At 39.6% G+C, this 26,444-nt stretch overlaps 1 protein-coding gene across 7 annotated transcripts; it reads left to right on the top strand.

Annotated features, from left to right (window-relative positions):
* The first annotated feature begins 136 nt into the window (after positions 1–136).
* On the top strand, positions 137–25,945 carry mrtfab (myocardin related transcription factor Ab). Of its 7 annotated transcripts, none has more exons than XM_026914503.3 (18): positions 137–289; positions 4,014–4,213; positions 17,110–17,175; positions 18,827–18,882; positions 19,044–19,119; positions 19,500–19,646; positions 19,755–19,915; positions 20,080–20,196; positions 20,310–20,563; positions 20,681–20,861; positions 20,939–21,343; positions 21,545–22,270; positions 22,659–22,862; positions 22,945–23,061; positions 23,257–23,400; positions 23,547–23,630; positions 23,764–23,824; positions 24,491–25,945. In XM_026914503.3, exons 2-18 carry the CDS (start codon positions 4,090–4,092, stop codon positions 25,021–25,023), a joined length of 3,456 nt encoding a protein of 1,151 aa, XP_026770304.1. In that variant the 5' UTR covers positions 137–289; positions 4,014–4,089; the 3' UTR covers positions 25,024–25,945. The 7 variants fall into 7 exon arrangements, with proteins under 7 accessions (XP_026770304.1, XP_034164950.1, XP_034164949.1 ...); XM_034309059.2 differs by lacking the exon at positions 137–289 and adding an exon at positions 4,354–5,447 and having other exon boundaries at positions 4,096–4,213; XM_053238737.1 differs by lacking the exons at positions 137–289; positions 4,014–4,213 and adding exons at positions 13,346–13,467; positions 15,582–15,871.
* The last annotated feature ends 499 nt before the right edge of the window (positions 25,946–26,444 follow it).

Raw genomic sequence — 26,444 nt, 5'->3', positions numbered from 1 at the left:
TTCAAAAATCTCCATATGGATACATAAGATTGTCAGTTATATAATGTAAAATCTTAGGTGGGCCATCATTAAAAAAAATAAAAATAAACAAAAAACGCAAATAGTTGACGTAATTTCTTATTGACTCGCTGGTGGTCACCCGGAAGTAGTGGGAGTACACACTGCGGAGGCGCTTTAGTCAGGGTCGCTGAGCAGCATAGCTTCATGCTAACCATGACGGCACAGGTTTGGGAATAAATGAAGCGTTTCAAAACCTCACTAGTTACTTCACTGAGATCCTCGCAACCCGGTAAGTTGTTTAGAAATAGCGGGCAAAGTTACAGGCGTTAGTTTGAACTTTAGGGGAAAGTGTGCAGCTAGTTGTCTAATAAGTAGTTAGCAGTGAGCTAGCCCGCTGTGAGTGAAGTAGTGCTGCAGTGTTTGCGGCTTGGTGTAGTGAAGTTCAAGTCGCTTAGGTGCTGCATCATAACACTGGTCTCGTTTTAGAATAATATAAACTGTCTCAGCTGCAGGACTGACAGTATGTCAGTATATCTGTTTCCATTTGGTTCATGTTTATACTGTGCAGGCTGGGAATTTGTCGGTATTGTAAAAAGGATGTTTCTATTCCTCACGTTACACTTCCTGCCGTGTCGCCGTGTCGTGACAGTTATTGTAAGAGGCTAGCTAACTCTGGTGTTACTCTGCTTACATTTAAATGAATGGCCATGTTTACCGAGCACATATTTTTCTATCCATACTGATATCTGATTAGAACTCATCAGGTATTCGTGTTATTATATGTTAGCCAGGACACACCTACTTACAGTCAGCACATGCAGAGCTCCAGCTCTTTGCCTGCTGTCTAGCTAGAGAGGTACATGAGAGAAATAATAAGTAGGAAAACAACTACTGCAGGAAAAAAAAAAAAAAAAAAAAAGCTCTGCAGTAAAATTGTACAGCTGACGTCATGAACTGTTTTTAACATGTCCACATCAGAGTATATGATCAGATTCTCCTGTCTTTTGTCTTGTATTTACTGAGCCAGCATATTTCTCCTCACATCCGGTCTCAGACAGGAAGATGATTCAAGTAAAGTTATACTTCTGTTATACTTGTGCTTTCAGTGGTGTTCATTTATGATGCTCATAAATTTGAGCTTACTAGGCATTCACTGTATTTACTGTGCTGTGTTTGTGTGTGTTTGCAGTAGGCATTATGGAGATGATTTATGAACATGGGCCACATTTTCATATTCTGCACATTAATATCTTAAATTAATGGGTAACAGATTACATATACTGTATATGGATAACAGATTACATATTAAACATGACTGTCTATGATAAATGACCATCCCAGATGAACTGTTATCCTTAAAGGTTATAGAGCCACCACGCAGACATACTACTAATTAGTAACACTAATAACATACTTGGATACTAGTGGCACTTCTACCAATTTGACAGGTTAAGCTGGTTCCTGATGTGCTCTCAGGGGAAGAAAAGAGACATATTTTGTTTCAGCAGTATGCAAGGTGGAAGCATTTGTCCCAGGCAGCGTGGTTAGACGTGAACTTTTCAGACAGGTGTGGACTTGCACAATGAGGAATGTGTTCTTCCCCTTTATATTGTAAAACGACTTCATGCTACATGTCTGAACACTGCCTTCACTTCCACAAGAGTCTCATGCAAACTCCAGAAAGTACATAGATGCAGCGCTTCGAATAGGTTTGAATAGATTTTTGCAGTGATGCAGTTAAGTAACTCCTCTGATACATGAGCAAGGAAGAGACCTTTCTGTAGGTGAATGCATTATAATGATGTTCATTGATGGTGTACTAAGATGCATACATAAATGTGTTGAGACATCAAGCTACTAAACACAGACTGATTATTATTTTTATACTATTTTATTTCCCTAAAAATCAAAACAGTTTACAACTACGTTTTATGTATGTGCTCATGCTAGCCATTCTTTTTACAGCTGTTTCGCTTTGACTGTCGTGTATGAAAGCAGATTTATATTATTCAGTTCCACAAACAGGTCATACTGGATGCAGATGTCATTGCAAAGCTCATGATGGGTGGAATCAGTTTATGTTGACTAGGTCATGAAGAACATATCCGAGGCGTCACTATGATCTGGTTTATATAGGCTTAATATAAAATAAAGCAGATTCTGCATTTGGGTCAGCTACTGATTGAATCAGTGGTTGACTTCACAGAGAACATCAGTCCATACGACTTATATTTGGAAGCAGAACAGAACAGGGAAAATGTGTTTTCCTCTTTAAAGTGGGTCAAGAATAGATACATTGCACAACCTCGATAATTCACATAGAATTCTCAGTAGACAAGGTAGTGCTTTATATGCAAAGGCTATTGTATGTGTTGTTATAGTGTTGTTACAGATGGACGAGATTAAGTGAGTATTTATCTGGGTAGTAGTGTTCCGTGTTGATGTCAGACAAGTTGATGTCACCCAGCATATTAAGGCTTTTCCAGAACCTGTTCCAGCGGTATTTCTTATTTCTGTTTTTAAACTCTTTGGGTTGATATATTTTTAAATGGTCTACATGTTATTGAAACCACATTCTGACTTGTCTGTGACATTCTAACTTTTCAGCGTTTGATAAGAAATTGCTCAGGAATTAGACAATTTAGAAAGTAGTACAGACAATTTAGAAAGAATAGCCAGAGCCATTGGTGTTAAAAATGAGAAACTAGGAACACTGTGTTATCCGTTCAAGGCATCTACCTGCTGTACTAGTTGACATGTTGAATTCCATTACATGAAGTTTAGGATATGTGTGTGTAATTCAAAGCCTGGGGGAAGAGCTAATATGACACACTTGAGGAAAGCCTTACTGTGACTCTGGTTTCTAAATATGTGCTTTGGTAGCAGTCGATTCTGTCTTGTTAAACCATTACCAGTAGGGCGTTGGTTTGCTACCTACATGTTTTGGTTACATTTTCTGTTTTTCATCTCATAGAGCATCTCAGTACTTACTGATGCTAGAGCTAGTCCTGCTAATTACAGTCAATAAGTGTTTATAGTGTATACTATATTGATTGTGGACATACAACTTGTAAAGTACAACATGAGAGAATAAATGAAGTTCACAAGTTGAGAGGTCTTTTTGAAAGTTTTTAACAGTTTACTACTTGAAGTGACACTTAAATAGTTTTTTCCCCCTGTAATTCCAAGGCATTGTTGGATACATTAATTATTTTTGGCTATGCTAGCTATTTTTGCCCTTCTCAGGCGTCCTTTTCAGAAGTGTAAACTGTACACAGATTCTGTTCTGTTTATTACTATATAAAATAAAAACCTGAATTGGCCACATCATGACCAAAGCATCTTGCTGATTTGTGTTTAACACCTAAAATATGCTCTTCAGGGAAATTAGTCAGTTTGTACTGACCAAATTTTAAGAGACCTCACAAGCTCTCAGATATAGAGGTGATGGATGAACAAGACAGTTTTTTTTTTTTTCTTCACACACTGCTGGAGGACTCAAGTTTTCTAGCTAATGTTATTTGGGGCGTGTGCGTACTTAGTTGTTATTGGTATTGCACAACTGGGGCTGCACACCATGAGGCATGCCTGAGCCGGCCATATGGCTCCCTATTTCACTGTGAGCTTTTTTGCAAGAGTACTTATACATTTTCTAGGATCTATTATAGCACCCAGAGTAGTATCTGATTCAAGTGCAGTGGTTTGCTAGTGTTAATGGATCTGGCAGCACCACAATATAATCAAAAGCAATCCAGGAAACACCCATGCCACATCCATCATATTTATTGTTCATATTAACCCCTTTATATCATCTTATCTTTAGTGATACACATACTTTTTTCACCTCATCCAAATGTGAACACATGTTTGCCGTATTCAGGTGTGATTTGCCCTTTATTCTGAAATTCTGGTGTTTCCATTCAGGTTTCCATCAGCAACATTTCAAAATGTTCTTATAAACAGGTTAATTGAATCCTCACTAATGATTATTCTCTGTTTATATCCTTTCACAGGTGTGTTTGTTGTCCCTCACCCATCACGCTGGCAGCGCAGGAGGTCTGGGCTGGGAATGAGCTGAGTGCCGGCAGGATGGTGTCTGCCTCAGCCTCAGGCACTGCTCCCAGCCCTCAAAGCGAGGCCGTGACCAGCGAGCTGCAGGAGCTTTCGCTTCAGTCCGGCCCCACTCTGCTGCCTCTGAGTGAGAGGAAGAATGGTAAGTCGATAGCACACAGATAATGCTACTTTCAGTAAGTTTAGCTGTCTATCTATTCTCATTTTTCCTGCACTGTACTTTATGATTATGTTTTCAAAACCGATTACTGTGTCCTTTGTTATATTGTTATTGTTTTACAGTCCTGCAGGTGATAGAATATGTTTACGTCTGGAGAAATGCATGTACTGATTCACTGATGTGTTATGACCTCCTTCTGCAGCAGTATGGAAGTTGCAACTCTTCTGAGAATGAATTACAGCAACAGGGTTTTGCTTCCCTGTTTGGGGCATGTCCAATCTCACAGCTCCTGGCCTTTAGCCACCACTCCTTTTTCTTTCACACTTTTACCCTGGAGCTGTAGTTCTACTGAGGACTGTCTCATAGTTGGAGACATGTTATAGCAGGGCCCCTTTCATGTCTCTCACCCCAGAGACACTCTTGTGTTAGACTTGCTAACTGGGGCTTTTGTGGATTATCATTTAAATGCTTTATAGCACTAGTTGCTGCCTTTACCTTTCTCATGCAGTTCTTTCAATTCATTGCTGCTGAATAAAGTAAAAACATGTATTTCAGTTATCTTGTCTGAAAGATGCTCATGCAGTGATTTATTAGCACACTGTAGAACTAAATCTGAAGTAGGAGCTCCAGGAAGTGTTGAAAGCAAGGGGGAGGGGGTGTATGAGAGGACCAAAACAGGATATTTTTCCTAAGGACAGAATTGCGTAACTTTGTGCAGAGACCCAAGCAGTCAGTGAGAAAAAAGGAGGGAGCACTTTAGGGGTCAGAGGTGATCTGGAATGCATTTGCGTACCAGTGTTGTTCTTGTTGCCTGAGTACTATTACTTTTTAAGTCCGACACAAGACAGTCTAAGGTCCCTTTACAAGAAGTGGGGAAAACTATCAGAGTTGCTAGGTTAAAAGAGAATCCGAAGGAAGAAGCTAGCTAGAAAACTTGCACTGACACACACCCACTTGAGCTGGGCGTGCTCACACACGCCAGCTCAGGAGAGACTGGATGTAGTCAAAGGGAAGGTGAGATGTATATAGAAGAGTTCTACAGGTCTTGGTATAGCCACTGGATTTTTTTTCTCCCAACACACCAGTTGTTTTGCTTTATTCATTTTCTATTTTATTCTTCATTTGTTTCATTGGTTCTTTGTCTTTATTTACTCTACTCAACTGATCTACAAATGGATTGTTGAACTTGGCAAGTGAATTCATTTTCTACTTTCAGGTAAGGTAGGATATTGCCATAGGTGGAGGTACAGTCCTTATTCATGTTGCAGAATTGAGTTTACAGGAGCAGTCTAGTTGCAGGTGTAGTGGCTGTGGTTAACAGTTATTAAAGTGTTGTTATTGTTTAAGTATGCTGTTGTCCAGGCTTTATTGCCCTGTTGGTGTTGAGGTTTCCCAAGACTGCTCCAATTAGATGAAGCCATTGAAAGCATTTTGTGCAAAATGGCAAAACAGAATACATGAAAAAAACACCACAATAGGGAAATGGAACTAATTAGATGTTAATATAGACTAAGAAGAAGTGTGGTGGCTATTTGTAGATCACACTAGGGTATACGCATTTACCAAGTGCTCATTTATGCATAAATAAAACGTATGCAAACTTGAAGAACTTTTTAAGCTGCTTGTTCTTTATGCATTCTGAGCACGCTAAATAAAACTGTATGATGCTGTGCCCAACGTCGTTCCAGCTGGAAGGGGCGGGATGTGGAATGAGTCCTTCACTGTTTCTCTCTCTCTAAACCAGCTGTCTGCTCTTGGGGGACTGGGAGTGGGGCTCAAAGCAGAGAGCAAAAAAATCAATGCGTACACACCCATTAATAAGTCCGGCCTGCAAAAGAAGCAGAAACATTCAAGGAGTTTTTGGACTGATGTGTGAAATCAGCAGACACTGGCGCTAAGCTTACATCAGGACCATTTTGGTAATAGAGTTCCCTTTGAGGATCTCTCCTGCATTTAGCTGAGGTTAAATACTGCTTATGTTTGCAGATTTCTACATAGTACAAGGAAAATCCAGTTTGTCACTCAGGATCAAATAATGTCCTGGTGTCATAAGGTTCATGGAAGGGAGCTTTCCCTAGTTTTAATTATATTTATCCAGAGTGCTCTTAAGCACTTCCCTCATAATATCAATACCAGTAACTCGTTCCCATAACTGTCAGTTATGATGTTGCCCCAGTATTGATTTACAAATGCATTATAACAGAGATCAGACAGTTAACGTATTATGACTCCATCTAACATTTGAGGCAGCATTGTAGCTGATACAGCAGATAGCGTTCCTTCATCAGTGGATATGTCAGGAGAACATGACAGCTGGCATCACATACTTACACAGACAGGATTCAGCTTGTACCATCTAATAACTAGGACAGTATTCATCTTTTATGAGCAGTGTTGTTATAGTTCACATTTTTAGTTTTTATTTTTAGTTCCACTTGAAATTCAGTTTAGCTTCAGTTAGGGGTGTTATTAATTTTATTGTTTTTTATATTTATTTTTGTTTTTATTTAGACTTGGAATGAATAAATACACTATACATGCACATTGACTTGTTTTGGGTGTCTTCACTGACAGTAGCTGTAACATTTATTCTGGCAGTACACCAGAATCTAAATTTTGCCCTGAAGGTCGCTGATAACTTTTGGAAAGCTGGCATAGCCGGCATGTCTGTGTTTATGAAGAAATAATTTAGTTTCCCCCCGACCCCCAATCAATTCTATAATTCTATGCCGTTCCTTACACACATTCTGCCAGTCACTGTTTCCGTTAACGTGGTCAGTCTGACTAGAACTCATGTTACACATGAATGTAGGTTCACTTCCGGTGGGTAACTTTTATTTCTCCCCACACGAAGTATGTGTGACATGAAACATTGCCTTCAAATGGCATTATATTTAGGCTCCAAAATTAGTACTGTGAAAGAGTTTAATTCTGTTTAATTTTGAGTATTTAAGAAATGTGAAAATATTTAGTTGTAGTTTTTAAATCTGTGTATTATTTTTTTATTTTTCTGCTTAATTTGTATTTCATTTTCACGTGTATACTATATTATTATGGACTTTAGTTATAGTTTTTATAAATGCTTGTATATTATTTTATAATTCAGGCTAGCAGTTGCATATAATAAGTTCAAATTTAAATGAAGGATTATACATGGGTGGCTATGAGTGCTCTGCTTATTTTAAAACCCATTAGGTTGAAAGGTCAGAGGCAACTTTCCAAGAATCTCAAAGAATATATTTCCATGAATATAAATGTCATCTATCTTAACTTTAAATTTAAAAATTTTGGAATATTTATAATTCAGTTGTCATTTTTTTCTGGTTTTTTTTTTTTTTCTGGAAAAGGTTACATTAATGAGGCATTATGTTATAAACACACAAAACCCTGAGTGTGTGTCGTTTTGAGAGCGATTGTTGTAAGGAGATGGCAGCAGGCTGTCTGTTCTTTTTCTGAGCTCCTCTGTGGTTTCGTGTGTTATGTAACTCTGTGATGGACTCCAGCTCTGGCACGCTTACACAAACTCAAAATGGAGTGGGATGGATGGAGTGGGAAGACGAGAGAGCAGAATGAAAGAGAGCAGACCTTTCTTATCTACACGGACAAGATGAGACACATAACTGTACATGAATTCAGTTCAAACCTTGCCCGTCTAAAATGGCACTGATTGTAAAATGATGCAAAATGGCTGAAAGTCTCCCTGACCAAAAATATGTCATGCACACATGGTGCATCAGCTCAATCACTTGCTTTGACTTGCTTGATTTCTATTTTGGTTGGGTGAGCTGAAGCCAAAGGAACAATCATATCCCTGAGCTATAGAGTTTTATCACCTAAATCTCACACGTCTCAATTGCAGAAGAACAGACTGTGAAGCTGAGAAACTTTAACACTAACTGTGGTTGAGTAGTGCAGTTGTACTCTGATAGTGCCTTGGTTACCCCTAATGTGTTGCCTTGGAGTTTAGGCTCAGTTAAGTTGTATGCACATGCATATAGAATGATGGAAAACTACTCCTATGTTTGGACTGGATCTTTTTTTTTTTTTTTTTTTTTTTTTTTTTTTTATTATTATTTTCATTTACCTAAAGATTAATTCACCTTTGCTTTTTGTGAAACAAAGTGCATTATGTATACTGAGCAGAACTTGAAGTGATGTATCAGGAACAGGTGGTTGGAGGATGGCAGCCATTTCAAAACCTGCTGCTGATACACAAAGCAAAATTTTCAATTAGTCATATTGAACACAATAGTTAATATGTTTCAGCTTTTATTCAAACACACTTTCTACTTTATCATGTCTACTACATTTTCCTATGCCTTATGCACGTTTTTCAATGATGTGGTACGTTTTGAGTGATTATAATCATTGACTGACTTCATTATCAAATATATCTCTTCTGAATCAGTTATTCCATTATATTCATTTCTTGTAAGGCAGCAGAGTCTGTCACCACCACTTAATTAACAGTACTGAAAGTATCCAGCAAATGCATTCAAAATATTAAATACCAATGACTATTGTACGGGGATGCGGGGGACAGTTTATCAGTAGTAAACAATGAGAAGGGTAGTCTGTTAAGCAGTCATCGTCCGCTTATTCCACACTGATAAAGAACCTTGTATTGTTCTTGTATATAGGTGCATAGCAGTGATTTCTGTCCTTAAATAAGCAGGTTTTTAAGAAAAGATTTGAAGACTAAATTGTCTCTGTGCTGTGGACTATTTTGGTTTTGCAGCCCAGAGACCAAGACTCGCATTATCTTGTATGTCAGATGCTAAGGGGGTTACTGGGTTCAGATTAAAATTATTTATGGCTGTTCTGTCTAAAACTAAGGGCCTAACTCTGAACTTTGTCTGAAAACCTAATTTTCTGAATACAACCTGCTCCTTACAGTGCCTCATATTACCCCATGTATGCAAGCCGATCATATTTCATTATCCTCCTTTTCTTTGTCCCTTTCTTTGCCCTTCTTCACTCAAACTAGCAAAGAAGGACACATTTAAGCTACACATTTGCCACCTGTTCCCATTCTCTTGTGTTGTGAAGTGATCCTTTATATAATTTGTGATTTGTTAACTTTGTTATATTAATGTATTAATGCTTTGAAGTGTGGAACTAGAAACCTTTAGGAACACTTCTAATGGTGGTGAGAATAAAAAAAGGAATCATGAATATCATCTAGTTTTTCATATTGTGAAAAACAGAATTGTTTCTGTTTCTGAATTGTTCAGAAATGCGGTTCCATTTTTAACAGTTTCAGATGTTGCTGTTCTGTCCCCAGTCCACAAAATACAAACTAATCTGCACAGACAGCACTTTTTATTTATTTATTTATTTCCCTTGGTTGTTGGCATTACTGTGAACACATTTACAAAAACGTAGCTAAATGTTGTGTTGTTCCTGGCTATCAGGATGGCAAATGTATTTTTATATACATTGCCAGATACTCCACCAGAAGGTTTTCTCAAAACCTGCAACCTGTAAGTGAACCATTTAATTTTAAAGTTATATCTGGCTACTGAGTTTGCAACTTAAGAGCTTTCTCTGCACTACAGATGCGCTGTTAATGTCCTCTATTTCAGATTGTGTATCATCTCAGGGTGTCTGAGTACATTACTAGCTGAATCATGGCTATAATGTAAAATTCATATTCAACCTCCGCCTTTTGTCTATATAAAACAGCCTACTGCACTCATTATCTTTTCTGACAATTTTTGGATCAGATTGCGGCTCAAACATTGAGTCGATATGTTGATAAGATTTCATTGTTTCATCTTCCAGTGTTTTTCCACTGTACAATTCGGCACATGTTATAAGTGGCAGTGGAGTGTATCTCATTTCACATGTGGTCAGCCAATCAGAACAGAGGCCAATTATCTAGCCGTCTTAAAAGCACAGGAGAAAAATTGTCCCTTTTAATTATAATGGATGATGAGAGGTTGGAAAATGGTCATGTAAAAATGAATAACGACTCCATTTGGTACATAAAACCACAAAAACTGTAAGTGGTTTTTTAGACAAAGAATATAAAGGAGGAAACTTGAACAATAGAGGCTCTTTAACAATAATGTGAATTTTGAACACAGAAGGTGAATGAGTGAGATGAGAAGCAACACTAATAGCAGGAGTCATGGAATATTACTTTCTTTTTAGGCACTGTACCTGGTGAACTTAATATCAACAGACTTCAGGAAGTTTTTGTAAAAGAATTTTTAATAAGATATCAGGTTAAAGCTCTGTGTGTGTTAGAGGGGTTGATGAACTCCCTTTCCTTCCTCAGGACAGGACAGCATGGCCAGGAAAACACGGCATGCATGTGCGGGAAAACAGGGAGGAATGTTTAGAAGAATACACAATGTAGAGTGGAATTTAGTGATTTATGTGGTCTGAGTTATACTATAATACACTTAAAAACCCAATCAAGACAGAGCACTGTTTCCTCAGTAACAGCACTGTTTAAACCCAATTACAAAGCTCAAAATAATGTTTGAGGTCATTAACACATTAACTTATTCAACAGTGTTTCGGTATTAGTAGTGAGGTGATTGTTAAAGCTATTTAAATGCACATTTGACCAATGTGTGAACATCAGTTTTGTGCTGTTCTTGGCCTTGGCCAAAGTGACAGTAATCTGTCTGTGTACTTATGCCACCACTCCAGATTAAACTTCAGTGTTGTAGAACAATAAATCGGTAATGACTCTTGCAGCCCTAATACTGCATTAGTCATAATAAATAGTAAGGTTTTTTTTTTTCTTTACTGTCTGTCTTTTCATTGTTCTTTGTGTACCTGTGAACCTGTGACACTAGTGGACTTTGTTTCCTATTTATTGCTGTGTTTGGGCAAGGTGGTGTGTCAGTGCTTGTGAGCAGCTGTGGGCTGGTGTGAGCTCATTCTCAACACCTTAAAGGATAGGCAGCATTTGAGTATGTGTTACTGTACCCTAGCATCGGAACAAACTGCAAACATATGTTCCAGATGTTCAGTAAAGCTAATCTTCCATCAGGGTCAGGTCAGGGTATGTGTAAAACTGCAAGTAAAAACATTTTTTTAAATACAAAAAAATCTTAGACAGGACGTTTATTCCTATACTTAGGTAGCATATACAAATATTTTTAGTCCTAAAAGTTCTCTCAAATTGGCAAGTATTTTGGGGTGCTTTAAAGGAGGCAGAAGCGAGGCAACACAAAGACAGAAAAGACATGTGCCTACAGTCTTCTGTGCTTATCAAAGCTAAAAACAAAATCACTCAGACAGCCACAGCTAGCTAGGATGCTCATTAAAAAAAATGAGTCCATGAATTGATTGACTAAGATTTTAACAAACAAGGTTTAATGACTAATTTGTTTAGATTTTGGGGGAAAAGAACCAAATATATTTGTTAGACAATATCACAGACAGGAGCAGGTGGAATTGTTGAAACTTATTGGATTGGCTAAAAAAAAAAAGTCCTCTGCACACCTCTGTTATACATTTAGTTTCTATGAAAGTCTGCCACTCCCTTAAAGCCCTCTTGGGTGACAGCGGTCCAACAAACACCGGTCCTTTTGGGCTAGGCATTATGCCAGTGGAAATGTCATTAATATATCAAATGGAAATTATACTGTGTTATCAATTTCAGGGTCTACCATCCACCTAAAAAGTTTTTTAAATACATAATATCAGTGGAGTGATGAACTAAGAACTATGAACTAAGCACTAATGACTAATGACTGCTTTTCATGAGTTAACTGCCTTTCTTAATTTCAGTTCAGCTTTAACTGGAAAGCCCCACAGTGTATTGAAAATTGTATTCACAGCATGAAGAAGTGCTACTGTATGCTGATGAGACATGAGTATCTACACTTTTAAATAAGTCTGACATGTCTATCAGCTGTCTCTTTTGTGCATTTTTTTAAAAATTCTGCATATGTTGCATGTGTAAATGCATGTCAGCCTAATTGTGAGTGTCTTAGTGTAGGAATATCTGTGAGTAATTCTATCCAATGGTTGCACAGGTGATACTAAGCTGAATATAGAGCCTTTTGGCCAGCTGGCCATACTATTTAAAACTGGGAAAGGACCCAAGGGGGGGGGTGAAATTTGCAGGAGCTACACAGAGGATTAAGAACACACATGGATGCTCGTCAAGAGCTGGAAATGCTCCCCGAAACTCCTGCACCTTGTCCCCATGGTAGGAGTACAAAGGTCATAGGAGATTCCCATTCTCTCACCGACCTTTTTCCTGTCATTCGCTATCAAGTTGTAATGAAACAAAGAGCTTCTATTTTACTGTACAGTGCAACATAATGAGAAAAACATGATCTCAGCCTGTAAGCACCTCTTGAAATATGAACAGCCCATTAATATCCGGTGTTGGAAGAGGACTGCTTGATCTTTTTTTAACCCCTTTTATAGGTCAGTTTTATCACTAATAAAAATATGCAGGATATGACTACATAAAGGTCATTCATAGTTTTGGTAAATGTCCTTTTTTTTAGTGTGTGTAATTTGTGAGTGGTTGGTTTAGTTTGGGTTGGTGTAATTTGATATCAGCAAGAGACTGCAAGTTGTAATGAGTGAACGAGTGGCAACAGCTGAGGTGGATCGTGCAGTCACTGACCCTCAGTAATCTCTTCCTCTGACTGTCTGTGTGTGTGTTGGGAGAGAGCGAATGGTGCCCTGAGAGCAGGTTTTCTTGCTGGTAGCATGTCCCTGTCCTCTTTGCTGCATCTCACTTTTTTTGTTTGGTTCTCTGGATGTAATTCATGGGTAGATCCTCTGTGTTCAGTCTGGAGATTTGTCATTTGCCCCTGCTACAAGAAAAGAGGAAAGTCAGAGGAGAAGGAGAAGCAGAGGCGAGTGGTGATTTTGACTAGACAGAAGTGGAACTTGTGTGCTATTCATAGTGTGAACTTCTTAATCTCTGACTTGAAAAAACTTTGCTCTTGTTTTGAACAAATATAATTATTAAGGAAAACTTTCCTTCTGTGAGCCACTGCAAATGTGATTTTTCACACCTGAGGAAAACAGCTGTGATATTGGTTTCTGATTCCTGCTTTCTTAGTCTCTATGCTAAATTGAGACCATAGCAGGATCAGTATCGTCAATGCTGGATTCAGTCATGCTGGACACCAACCATTGCTTCCACTTTGATAGAGCCTCTTTTGAGGATCAACCAAACAGAACTGATCAAGATAAACAGCCTCTGAGGCTAGACTATGACAGACATGCCTATCATAGCCTTAAAGAAGGTAGGCCCATTCTTTCACTTTTCATTTGAACATTAAAATGCAGTATGTCCAAACAATTATAATTTTTTTTTCCATTTGACACATTAAATAAATGTGAATTTTATATAAGTAACTATAAGTTGGTTTAGCATATGAGGTCTAGTGTAAGATCTTAACGTTGAGCTCATTCCCCTGATATTCACACTGAGTATGAACCCAAGAGTGAGAGCTGGCTTGACCTATGTGTTGTGCCTGTTCAGGGTCTTTGGGGGCAAGAGCCTTTTTTAATCGAGCTCATCAACTGGCAGGCTAAGTGATTAACCCAGTTGGCCACTGTGGGTTTAGGCTCTTGATTCTTTCCTTCTGTAGGCTCCTAAAGACCAGGTTGTCAGAGGTATTGAAGCAGGGCACTGTCTGGTCACTGGTAACTCTGTTCTTATCAATTCCCTCCTTTTTTGTAAAAAGAGAGAACTGTTGTGATAAGGTGTTATAAGCTGTGTTGATTCACAGTAACAGTTTCCAGTGAGGTACAGGGCACTGGGGGTTGTGTTTCTTTAGTGGTGCATTTGGGACAGAAATAGTGGTGGTAGGAGGAGGGGTTTGGGTTTTCAAAGGCTGCTGTTAAAGAGAAAATGAGAAGAATGTAGATGACACAAAATAACAGTGGAACAAACGAAAGCATTCACTTCACAAGGCAGAGTGGAAAAATAGATGCAAGGGCACGATTTATGTATTCCTAAAAGTATCTTTTGCAGTCAGTTGTGCTGCACACTGTTTGGTGTGTTTTGGCCTTCAACCGTTGTGTGGCACGTGTGTGTACAGTGCACAGAGTGAATGGTACTATTGCTCAATAAAACCCAGCACTAAACCCCATGATACAGCGTCTATGAAGGTCAGAACAGCTGATCAGTAAACACAGCAACTGCATGACCATGATGATGTCATTGCATTAGGATGACAGGTGTGTCTGGCCTGTCATTCCACCAAGGATTTTAGCCTTGCCAGAAAAAGATGCAATTATTTGTTTGGATGCATTATTGATGTTCACACACACACACACACATTATATATATATATATATATATATATATATATATATATATAATATATATGTGTGTATGTATATATATATATATATATATATATATATATATATATATATATATATATATATATATATATGTATATATATGTGTATATAATTATAATTTATATAATTTATATAAATCATGCAGATACAGGTCAAGAGCTTCACTTAATGTTTACATCAAACATCAGTGACGTGGCATGGTTGATGGTGCCAGATAGGCTAGTTTGAGTATTTCAGAAACTGCTGATCTCCTGGGATTTCCCAGGAGAATGGTGTGAAAAACAAAAAACATCCTGTGAGTGGAGGGTATGCAGGCTGAAACACCTTGTTGATGAGAGAGATCAGAGGAGAATGACCAAACTGGTTTGAGCTTACAGGAAGTCTATAGTAACTCAAATAAGCACTCTGTACAACCGTGGTGAGCAGAAAAGCATCTCAGAATGAATATCACATCTAACGTTGAGGTGGATGAGCTACAACAGCAGAAGACCACAACAGGTTCCACTCCTGTCAATCAAGAACAAGAATCTGAGGTTATTATGGGCACAGACTCACCCAGATTAGACAGTTGAAGACTGGAAAAAGACCAGGTGATTTTTTATTTTTTTTTTATTTTATTTATTTTTATTTTTTTCCTTCCCTAATCTTCAACTGTCCAGTTTGGGTGAGTCTGTGTCCGTGATAGCCTCAGATGTTTTGTGCATGCTGAGCAGATTTTTCTGCTCACCAGTGTTGTGAAGGGTGGTTATTTGAGCTACTATATCATTCCTGTCAGCTTGAATCAATCTTGCCATTTTCCTCTGACCTTTCTTGTCAACAAGGCGTTTCCACCCACAGAACTGTCACTCACTCATGTTTTTTGTTTTTTGCACCATTCTGTGGAAACTCTAGAGACTGCTCTGAGTGAAATTCCCAGGAGTTCAGGTGGAGGACAGGTGTTTCTTGTTGCCCACGTGTGCCCTGTTAGATTGATTGTTTAAACAGTTAATAGTTCTGAAAGTCTACTCTTGGTTTGAGCCCTGGGTTTCTTCTGTGAATACTGCAGTTGCTGAAAAGTATAAACCAACATGAAGACCAGAGAGCTGTCTATGGGAGAAAAACTAGTCATTTTAAAGCTGAAAAAAGAGGGAACATCGATCAGAGCCATTGCACAAGCACTGGGCATAGCCAGTACAACAATTTGGAAAAAGAAAGAAACCACTGATGCACTAACAACCAGTCATGGAACAGGTCGGCCAAGGAAAACAACAGAAGTTGATGACAGAAACATTATGAGAGCTGTAAAGAAAAATCCCCGAAACAACAGTCAGTGACATCACCAACAACCTCCACAGGGTAGGGATGAAGGTATCACAATCCATCCCCGTAACCCCCCCAAAAAAAAAAAAAAAAAAAAAAAAAAAAACGGTTCAGTTATTGCAAGAAAGGGATATGCAACTAAATATTAAGTGTTATTTAGTTTAATTTACTTTAGTGACTACCTGTTCATATTCTTTAGCGTACCAACAGATTGGGTGGTCTGGAAAGGTACCGTGTTTTAATCATCTAGATGTAAATATCAGGAAATGAAAGCTGAAATTCTTATCTATCATCTCATATTTATTTTTTTATCTCAGACCCAAATGTCTTCAGTGAATAGCAAAAACAAAGAATTGGCCTTGCTGTTCCAATACTTTCTGGGGGAATGTATATAGTATGTATATCAACATATGAGAATGTCTTACCACAGCTTTTAAACACTGGCACAATACAGTAAAAAATTATGCACTTTACTTGTGTTTTCTGTAAGGTTTTGAGGTATCCATGCACAATCCGGTGCAACTGAGAAGAATTTGTTTGTAACAAATAACCACAAATTTCTTCCGATCTGATAATTTATACATATTTAAAGCATGAAATGGGAGGAAGGCGGCAGGGCTTCCAGGCAGAGTCAATTAATATCAGGCAATTCAAAACACCTGCGCAAATCAGTCTAGATCAAAAAGGTCAGTTAGCTCATCTACCATTTTATTGGGGAGAAAGACTGCTCTTTTTGAGTGAGAACTTGCTCCTATACAAAATGCGTAAAAGTTGGCAAATCTGGTACTTATGTCAGTATGTAATTGGAGTAAACATCACTGGATATCATGTCACTGTACTATCATGTCACTGTAATATGTATAGATGATTAATATATCACACAAGCCTAATTGTTATTGTTCAAAACTGATGGTAAGTGTCACAGGTCTTAATTCCTTCTTTTCACTTTTGTTGAGCAATTTTTCTCTGAAATGTGCCAGTGCTCCATATGTTCCTCTCTTTTGCACTGTATGGTACACATTTTGAATCAAACAAAAGTGGAGTGTGTAGAAACAGGAAGTGTGTGAAAGCAAACAGCCTACACTGTCACAGTCCCTCCCCTCTGTTACCGAAGCCAAACTCAGCAATGCGTATTACAGACTATGTGTAGACTATCTCTAAGAGTCTTAAATGTGAAGAAGCCACTGAGAAGCGAAACATCGTAACATAACCAATCTGATGTGATTGTTAAGCGTATTTAAATTGTCTAACGCTGCTCTTCTGTCCTCATGCAGTCCTCCAAATCAAACTACAGCAGAGGAGGACACGAGAGGAGCTCGTCAGCCAAGGAATCATGCCGCGTAAGTCCTCTTCCTCAGCTCTCTGCCATTCAGCTGTACACTTAAATTATATTTGTGCACATTTTTGCAGGTGGATTCTGTTTATTTTGCAAAAAGCCCAGCCATGCATGTTATGTTGATTGTTAACAAACAATCTATATGGAGTTATCTATAAATACATATTTACATATTTATTGTCTTCACTTCAAATTTGAATGAGTACAAGAGTACAAGAATTATTGTTGGCTTTATTCAAATACCTCAGCAAACATACCAACCAAGGAAGGATTTTACAGTTGCTTCAGATAAAGCATGTTGCAAAACTTTTAAGTGATGTCTGTAACTTCCACTGCCAGTGCTTAGACCAATAAAGCAATATCCAAAATTTCAGCACAAGCCAGGTGACCCCAGTTAGCCAGGATTTAACATCATGATCCTTTAGTAACTAATTTAGTAAACCTAATGGTAAATTGTTAGCTGTACACTTCACTGTAACCTGTATTTTCATAGCTGCCTGCAACAAGTCATTGTCAAACCCGTTGTTAGGTTCTCATGGCCAATTCAGCAAATGGAGGTCTATGTCTATATGTCTTTGACCTGGCTTACAAGTTTGTATGCTCAGTCATTGTGAAAAGGCCTGTGTGTGTTATCTGGTGGTCCTGCTTCCCCCTTGGTTTCCACTTCCGTATTCTGGGTTCTGCTCATCAGACAAGAAGAGGCACACTGTTCACGCTGCTCTCTGTTCTGCCTATCTGTGTGAAGGAGGAAGTGCTGCTGCAGCAAGTGCAACTAAACTCTGTAATAGTGAAAGCCAGAAATGGCTTCCATAATACACGCAGGCCGTAATGTAACTGTATGCAGTTAACAAGATTGTGGGTTCATACAGGTCTCATCTGCCATTTAACCCACACTGTGTGCAGTGAATTTGGAAAGATGTCACAGAATCCCAAACTCTTGATCTCAAATTGACAACCACATGTTCAAATTTAAAGAGAAAGCAGAGACAAACAACAGGTGTAGGAGGCTCTGTTTCAGCTGTCATGTTATATTCATGTGTCATCTCATGTGCTGAAAAAAAAGAGACACTGGTTGCACTAGTTTCATCTGGACCTCTCACACAGGGTTAATTGTGATTAACACTTTTGGGTCAGTGTCCAGCCCTCTCAGTGAGGAAATGTCATCAGCTGTTACCCAATCGGTTCTGTTACACAACATGTAACTGCCACCCTATCATTTCTCATTGTTGTGTATAATATGTAGCTTATTAAGAGGTATCGTGGTATTGAGAAATTGGGATTTATGTTATTACATTATTACATTTCATGTGAATTGGATAACATAATCAGAACAGAAATGTCCTGAGATATCTTCAGTCCTGCATGGCTTTCTGCACTGCAAGCATTTGTGTTTCCCCTCTAATAGTCTTCATCTCTGGAGTTAAAAAGTTTTGGATTTGGATTAGGTCATCCTCCTTCCTCAGGAGCCTGTTTTTACCCTCTAAGTTGGGTTACCCTATAAGTGTCTTGTAGCGATTGCCATGTTAAAGGTTCCATTTTAAGTGTACAACTGATCTGGTATTCTACAAAACAGACAGTTCTGCTTTCATTGATTTCCTCAATATCAAATATGACTGGTGCAGTCAAACAGTAAGCACACCTTTTTCTGCCTACAGCACTGAAGAGTCCTGCTGCCTTTCATGAGCAGAGAAAAAGTCTTGAGAGAGCACGGGTGAGAAGCTTTATAGACCCTTTGGTTTGGATTTTGAGTGGAAATCTAAGATTAAAACTTAAGGTTTAGCATCTTTTTTACTATTTTTAGGGTTTGTACATCACATACAACCAGGTCACATTTGTCTGTCTGTCTGTGTGTCTGGTCTCTCTCCTCTCCAGACTGAGGACTATCTGAAGAGAAAGATCAGGAGTCGGCCAGAGAGGTCAGAGCTGGTGAGGATGCACATACTGGAGGGTAAGCTAGGTTGGACAGTTCTATCTTACTCAGAAAGTCATATAACTGCAATAAGATATGCTATCAGCTGTTTTTTTTTGCCAATGCATCTTGTGTACAAATATGAAAAGGAGCCATTTCTGTTTCTGCCATAATGGATATTACTTGCTTGCTTTACTCTCAGTGCTGCTTAAATTTGAGCTGAAATAAAATTAGAAATGTTTAGGATGAACTGAAACAAACTATTGCATTTTTTCAAAAAATCTAAGATTAAGTACAATTTTATCAGTTAAATGAATTTTGTGTGATTCCAAAGGAAGATTATTGGTGTGGCTTTGCTGTTGCTCTGCACATGTGGTCTGCTTGCAAATTCTGTAAGTTTGCCTCTGTCCTATCTACAGAGACGTCAGTGGAGCCCTCTCTGCAGGCCAAACAACTGAAATTAAAGAGGGCTCGCTTGGCTGATGACCTCAACGACAAAATCTCTCACCGGCCCGGCCCTATTGAGCTCATCCATAAGAACATCCTGCCTGTGCCTACATTGTTAGGTCATCATTACACCACAGAAATACACATCATAACACAAGACTCTTCACTGTCAACATCAGTCAGTTAAAGTAGTGTCATACTAAATTTCTTTCTCTACATTCTTATAGGTGCAGGTTCTCCAAAGGGTGAGAATTCCTCATTGGATGAGGACAGCAGTGATGGCCTATCTCCTGAACAGCCAGGCAGTCAGGACTCTCCACTTGGCTCTGTCCCTCAGCACTCCCCCTCTGATATGCTTAATCTGAACAGAAACCCCTCACCCACACAGGTATTCACATCTTGTTCATGATACAAAAAAAAATAATAAAAAATCAACATGCTAGAAGACATTAAATATTGCATTTTGATATTGCAGTACAAGACAGAGGGGAACATGAATATGGCATGTACATAAGTAGCTGAAATAACTAACATATAAATTCCAATTTCCAGTTCCTCACTCAGGCTGCACCGTGTCTTCTTAATGCCCCTGAGTCCTCTTCTCCACAAAACCTGACCAACGGAACATCGATGGTTGCAAGTGCCCGTCCTCCTACTGGATCTGCCAAAGTCAGTGACAGCTAGTGCTAACAAGTTCTTGCAGATCTGTCCTTTATCAGTCATTTACTTACCTATCTCATATTATTTTAACTGTTCTTCTTCATATGTTATCACTGCCGCAGTCCCAGTCAAAGTCTAGTGTTGATCGTTCTGCTCAGCGCACTAAGAAGCCTAAAGAAAACAAACCTAAGGTGAAGAAGCTCAAATATCACCAGTACATTCCTCCTGATCAGAAGAATGACCGTGAGCCCCCTCCCCAGCTGGATTCATCTTACGCCAAGATCCTCCACCAACAGCAGCTCTTCCTCCAGCTCCAGATCATCAGCCAGCAGCAGCAGCACTACAACTATCCCGCCATCCTACCTGCTCCACCCAAGTGAGTTCTTAATTCAGAAGATTTATGGCGTTTTTTGATCCCAGTACATGTAAAGAACACTTGTGTAACTTTTCCACCGCAAGCAAGAATGTTAATATTCTTTCTCTATACTTCCAGACTTCCTTCTGAACAGCAGCCACAGCAGCAGCAACAACCAGCCAATTCTGGCCCTTCCCCGTCTCGGTCAGTTTCCACATCTGGTGCCGCATCCACTCAGAATGGAGCTAATCGTTCAAGCCAGCCAGTGGCAGGAGGGGCCAAGCCAGGAGTATTGCCCGCAAACTTGGATGAATTCAAAGTAAGCCAGCTTTCTAATGGGTCAGTTTTACAATGCATTATAAAGGTCAGTACATTATTAATGTACTTTTATTTCAGGTTGCAGGGCTTAAACATGAGCTGAAACTGAGGGGTTTGACTGTGTCTGGCACTAAGAACGACCTCATAGAGAGACTGAAGAACTACCAGGAACAGAATGGTGGTGCAGCAGTAGCAGCGGTAGGGTCTGGACCAGTGAAAACGGTTCAAATTCCACCTCAGGAACTGGCAGCTCAGTCCTCCATCTCTATCCCTGGCACACACCAGTCTAAAGACACCATCGGGAAGGTGGCAACCTATTCAGTTGCAGTGAGCAGTGGCATCCAAGCTTCAACCCTGCCCCAAATCACACGCTTCAACAGTACAAGCTCCTCCCCTCCTGTATCTCCTACACCATCTGAACCCTCTGTGGCTGGAACAAGTGCTGATGAGACCAGCTGTAATGGGGATGTGTTTGGAGAAATGGTTGGTTCTGTTTTCCACTCAGGAAGTGTTTATAGATTTATTTTATAATGCTATTATTGTTCCATGCTGACCTTACAACATTTCACATCAAATGTTTCAGTTCATGTTTTATTTTATTGGTATATGCTACTGTTCCTTCTTAACAAGAAGGTACATTGTTTTATTATATAATTATTTAAGTGAGCCTCTCTTCCTAAATAGGTTAGCTCACCTCTCACTCAGCTGAGTCTGCACCCATCCTCAGAACATCCATCCCCAGTTAAAGAGGAGCCTCTTGGGCAGTCAACATGCTGTATGTCCCACCCCATTGTTGTCCCTTCTTCAGCTACACAGCCTCAGGAGCCTCTAATGGCAGGCCCAATGGCACACTCAGCACCTCTGCTGGACAAAGACCAGATGCTGCAAGAGAAGGATAAGCAAATCGAGCAGCTGACCCGCATGCTAAGGCAGAAGCAGCAGCTTGTGGAGACTCTCCGCTCACAGCTTGAACAGGGCAAGCGTGGATCGACCATAGAAGGAATGGACATAACAGTCAAGACTGAAGGAGTAGCCCTGGCCAACAGGGAGGGTGTGAAGGTAAAAGAGGAAGCAAAGGAGGACATGGAGACGTCAACAGAACCGCAGCCACAACCTCAGAGAAAGATGCAAACACAATGTTCTCAGCAGACACTGCTCAAACTGCAGCAGATTCACCGACTGCAGGTGCAGCAGCAGCAAATGCAGTCAGAGCAGTCAAAACAGCAGTCAGAGCAGTCAAAACAGCAGTCAGAGCAGTCAAAACAGCAGCAGCCACAGCCACTGCAACAACAGAAGCTGCAACAGCTCATTATCCAGCAGAGCCAGCAGAAGCAGCTACAGGCCAATCAAAAGAAGCAGCAGAGGCCACAAAAACAGCAGCAGAAACAACAACCGTTACAGACACAACAGGTCAGTCAGGTTATAGTGAGTAATGAACAATTAGTACAAAAGGTGTTTAATAATAGTCGGTAAGGCACCCCTGCCTCTAAAATGTGACTTAACGCTTCTTAAACTGTGTTAAATTTACCACATTGGTTAATTCAGGTTAATTCCACTTTAAATAATATTGAGTTCTCCATAAAACAGTGATTCTAAGTTTTTATGGATCTTGCCAGCATCCAAACAATCAAGTCAAGGAGACATCTCTACAGGCCTGTTAATCCAAAAATGCCCACTTTCTTGTTTTTGAGAGAACATTGAACGAAGGACCTGAATTTATTTGAATTTTGCATTAGCTCCAGTTAACGTCTGCCTTTGACTGTACTTTACTCCACTCTATTTTCTTTCCCCCCCATAGGTCTCCCAAGTGTTTGTCAACCAACAAACTGGTACTCAAGTGACCACATCGTTCCCCCTGGATCTTCTCAAAGCTCATCCAGCACCCACTCTTGTCACCGATGGCAATGGCAACCATTACCTCATTGCACTTACCAATAACAGTGTGGACAACCGGAACAGTGAATCTCCACAAAGCAAAACCAATGGACGCATCACCCTACAGGTAATGTGTATGAATGCATTGACCTATGGAAGTGTAGTTTTTATGCTGTTAAATAGATTCACTTATGCATGATTTATTTCAGAGAATGCAGTCCACGCCTGTCAAGCTCCCCAGCCAATCGGCTAATGAGGTTGCTCATCCTGTGAACAAATCCCAACAGCCCCAACAAACTGCTCCTGTCAAACAGCCCACTTCAAAAGTATGTGAATATGTACTTAACACTGACAAAGTAGTATGGTTTATTTTAAAAAATGTTTGATTTGTTACAGCTGGTAATTTAACTGAGAGTACAGACTGCTTTCTATCATCTAACAAACTTAACTGATGTCCCTTTTGAACATGCATTAAATCTAAAGATATTGCAGTATATAATGAGCCCTAATTTCATTTCCAGGTACAAAAGGCAGGATTGCACTTACAAACTCCTTTTGTTCAGGAGTCAAGTCAGTCAGTGTCAGCCCCACCCAAACTTCATCCCTTTTTCCTCAGTGAAGAGCCCCACCCTCTCATCGAGCCTAGTTCCCCTACTTCACACAAGGTACAGTAGAGTATTATCCAGTCCAGCTAGCTTTGCATTTCATTATCTCATAACATCTTTAACACTTCCTGTTTCACATCTCATTTTCCCTTTTTTGTATCCCTCCCTTTTCCTTTTCCACCATGATCTATCTCCCTCTCTTGCAGGGAGAGGTGTGTCCGTTTGACCGACACACTTTATTTACACCTCCATCTCCAAAACCGGAATCCCATAACCCTCATCATGTCAAAGTATGACTCTCTCTTTGCACTTTGTTCATCTGTATCTGCTTTGTCTGCTCCATTGCTATATTTTACTATTTCTTTCTTTTTTCCTGAGGGTGAAGCAGAGTTATAGATTAAAATAATGTTCTTGCTCCCACAGGAGAATGGTTCCAACAATCATCATATAGACGATTTGTTTGACATTCTCATCAAGAGTGGAGGTAAGAAAAAACTTCTTAAAATATGTTTTGAATATGATTTACACTGTAGGAACCTTTTCAGGAATCCAGGAACTTAAAGCATATTTTCTCTGGAGGAATCAGAATGTTGGCTCCTTGGCCATATTTTGGTTAGGTACTTTTCTGTGTACCAGAAAATGTTGAGGTGGAGCTTGCCATACTGAATGCTGATTGTTCAAATATAATCTCATATTTTTACAGAAGTGAAAAGAAAAAGGATGTATTGTGAACACGTTTCTGGTGGCATGCTGTCACCAAAAAAAAGGCTAAAAGCATGAAATTGCTTTTTGTATTCAGATGGCTAGTTTAAAAAAATTATATCAGTGATAACAGTCATGTAAGTGAAAACAATAAAGAACAGCCCAACTTTCAGGGTGCTGCTGTACCTTTGCGACACCATGACTTGATTAGTTGCATCACTTATGCTATTTTACATACATAGACATGATCTCTGCAGTGCAGAGGAAATGCAACACAGGAACTCATGTAGTTCTCTTACAGATAGTTCCAGAATCCTTTAGTTCCTCAAACGGTTCCAGCATCTCAGTGTTGCCTGTAGTTAATGAAGAAACATACATTCATAAATAATGAAGAATTTCATGCCTCTTATTGTCTGCTGTCTTCTGCCTCTTCCTGCACCTGAACCAGAAATCTCAGCAGGATTCAAGGCTAATCCAGACCCTTCTCTCTCAGAGCTGCACTCCAATCCCCCCTCTCCTCCATCCTCCCCGCTTCATCTCTCACCCCCCACTCCTCCGACTGACCCCACCCCTTCCCATCAGCCTCCTGACACACAGCATCGGTCCTACTCAGGAAGCGGCCGTCTGGAGGACTTCCTGGAGAGCACCACGGGGACACCGCTGCTTGGCGTGGACCCTGATGGTCCGCTGACGCTCATTGATGATCTCCACAATCAAATGCTGAGCACTTCTAGTATTCTTGATCATCCCCATTCCCCAATGGACACCAGTGAGCTGAGCTTCTCCCCCCATCCCACCAGCTTGGACTTTGAAGACCCTGTGCTTGATGGCATGGACTGGCTGGACTTATCCATGGGAGGAGGGAGCAGTGCAGGAGGGACAATCCTAGTTCCTCTGAGTTCACACACACCTCCCAGTGTTTTCTCAGCAGACTTTTTGGACAGTACAGACCTGCAGCTCCACTGGGACTCTTGTTTGTAGCTTTGGTCTTAATTGCTTAGCAAATACAATGCAACCTAGCACCTTTGCTCATATACAGTGTACAGCCTTTACACACACGCACACACACTCCAACATACATGCTGTTTCAAATGCTAAAACCATTTAAACTGGTGTATGATTATTTAAGCATTCATTTGCTTAATAAGTCTATTAAAGCACTGAGTATCACCCCTTATACCCTCATGGTACAGTGCACTGTGTTCATCTCTTCTCCAAAAGAGTAACTAATGTATTATCCCCACCCCCCCACCTCCAAAAAAACCCTCATTATATTTGTCAATCATTTTCACCTCGAAATAAAATGGTTGCACCAGCTGTTTGGATGGTTACGTAATGAGGGTTTCAAGCTCACACAGCTGGTTGCTCATGGTCCTGAATAAAGAGTATTTGAATCCTGGCAGTTTCTAAATGTCAGGATTTTCTGGAGTTATTCAGAAAGACAGTGTTTAACTATGTGGGTTACCTCCCTCATGCCATATCGCTGTCACTCCACCATACTTTCCCTGCTGGCACTGAGAGACATGGGCACATGATGAAAGAAAGGAGTAGGCAGAGAGAGTCTTCACCCAATTTCTAAGACTGGCTTTGGAATTGCTTCTAAAATGCCAGTGCTTTCAACTTTGCACTTATGCTGACCTGGCCACTGGTTTAAGGAAACCTCCAACCGAACAAACTCTGCTGGGAACTGGGTTTGGTGATGTTCACCTTACTCTATGCATTGCTGTATTTGAGGTACATGTTATTGACTAAAGCCTTTCTGTTCTCTGATTGCATAATTGAGCTACTGGACGACAGGTTTGGGATTCAGATTTCAGAATATTTGAAAATTGTTATTTTTTAAAAAGAAAAAAAAAAGAAAAAAAATAAATAAAATACGAAAGTGGGTTTTGGTTTTGCATTATTTTGTGTCAATCTTGCATTCTCTCTAAAAAATTGTTATTAAATGTTATAGCACATTTCTTTTTCTGCAGTACCTGAACTGCCCAGCAGTGGGAGTCCATGCAATTTGTAGCCCTACATGAGCACCAGGGGTGTTTTGTCACTTTGTAAGTAGGCTGTGTGCTGAAGGACTGGTAAGATGAGAGGAGATATTTGAACTTTTTGCCCGCTCAAACAGCAGAAATGTTTGACTGGGAAATGTTTGTTTTGTAATGGGGACATGGAAATCTGTGCACTAGCACACTAGCACAATCTCAGAACTATATACTGCCACACAGAATGTTTAAAATAATAATAAACCAATTCTGTTCCCACATATTGTCTGATAAAGCAATGTGTGGTATTGTATGTATCCTTAGTTCAGTTTTTGAAAGGAGTATTTCAGAGATGTTAAGAAATTTGAAACTGTTAGTATAATTTTATTCTGAAAATGACCATGTAGTGCAATGTACAAATAAGTG

The sequence above is a fragment of the Pangasianodon hypophthalmus genome, chromosome 12, assembly GCF_027358585.1.
Source record: "Pangasianodon hypophthalmus isolate fPanHyp1 chromosome 12, fPanHyp1.pri, whole genome shotgun sequence".
NCBI lineage: Eukaryota > Metazoa > Chordata > Actinopteri > Siluriformes > Pangasiidae > Pangasianodon > Pangasianodon hypophthalmus.
This window is presented reverse-complemented; position numbering and strand designations above follow the sequence as displayed.

Bases quoted from the DNA above. Each gene is read 5' to 3' on its own strand.
- mrtfab (XM_026914502.3), top strand. From the start codon at position 13,323: ATGCTGGATTCAGTCATGCTGGACACCAACCATTGCTTCCACTTTGAT. The intron at 19,916-20,079 runs GTATTCACATCT...TCCAATTTCCAG, and splicing joins GAAACCCCTCACCCACACAG to TTCCTCACTCAGGCTGCACC. The intron at 20,197-20,309 runs GTCAGTGACAGC...TCACTGCCGCAG, and splicing joins CTCCTACTGGATCTGCCAAA to TCCCAGTCAAAGTCTAGTGT.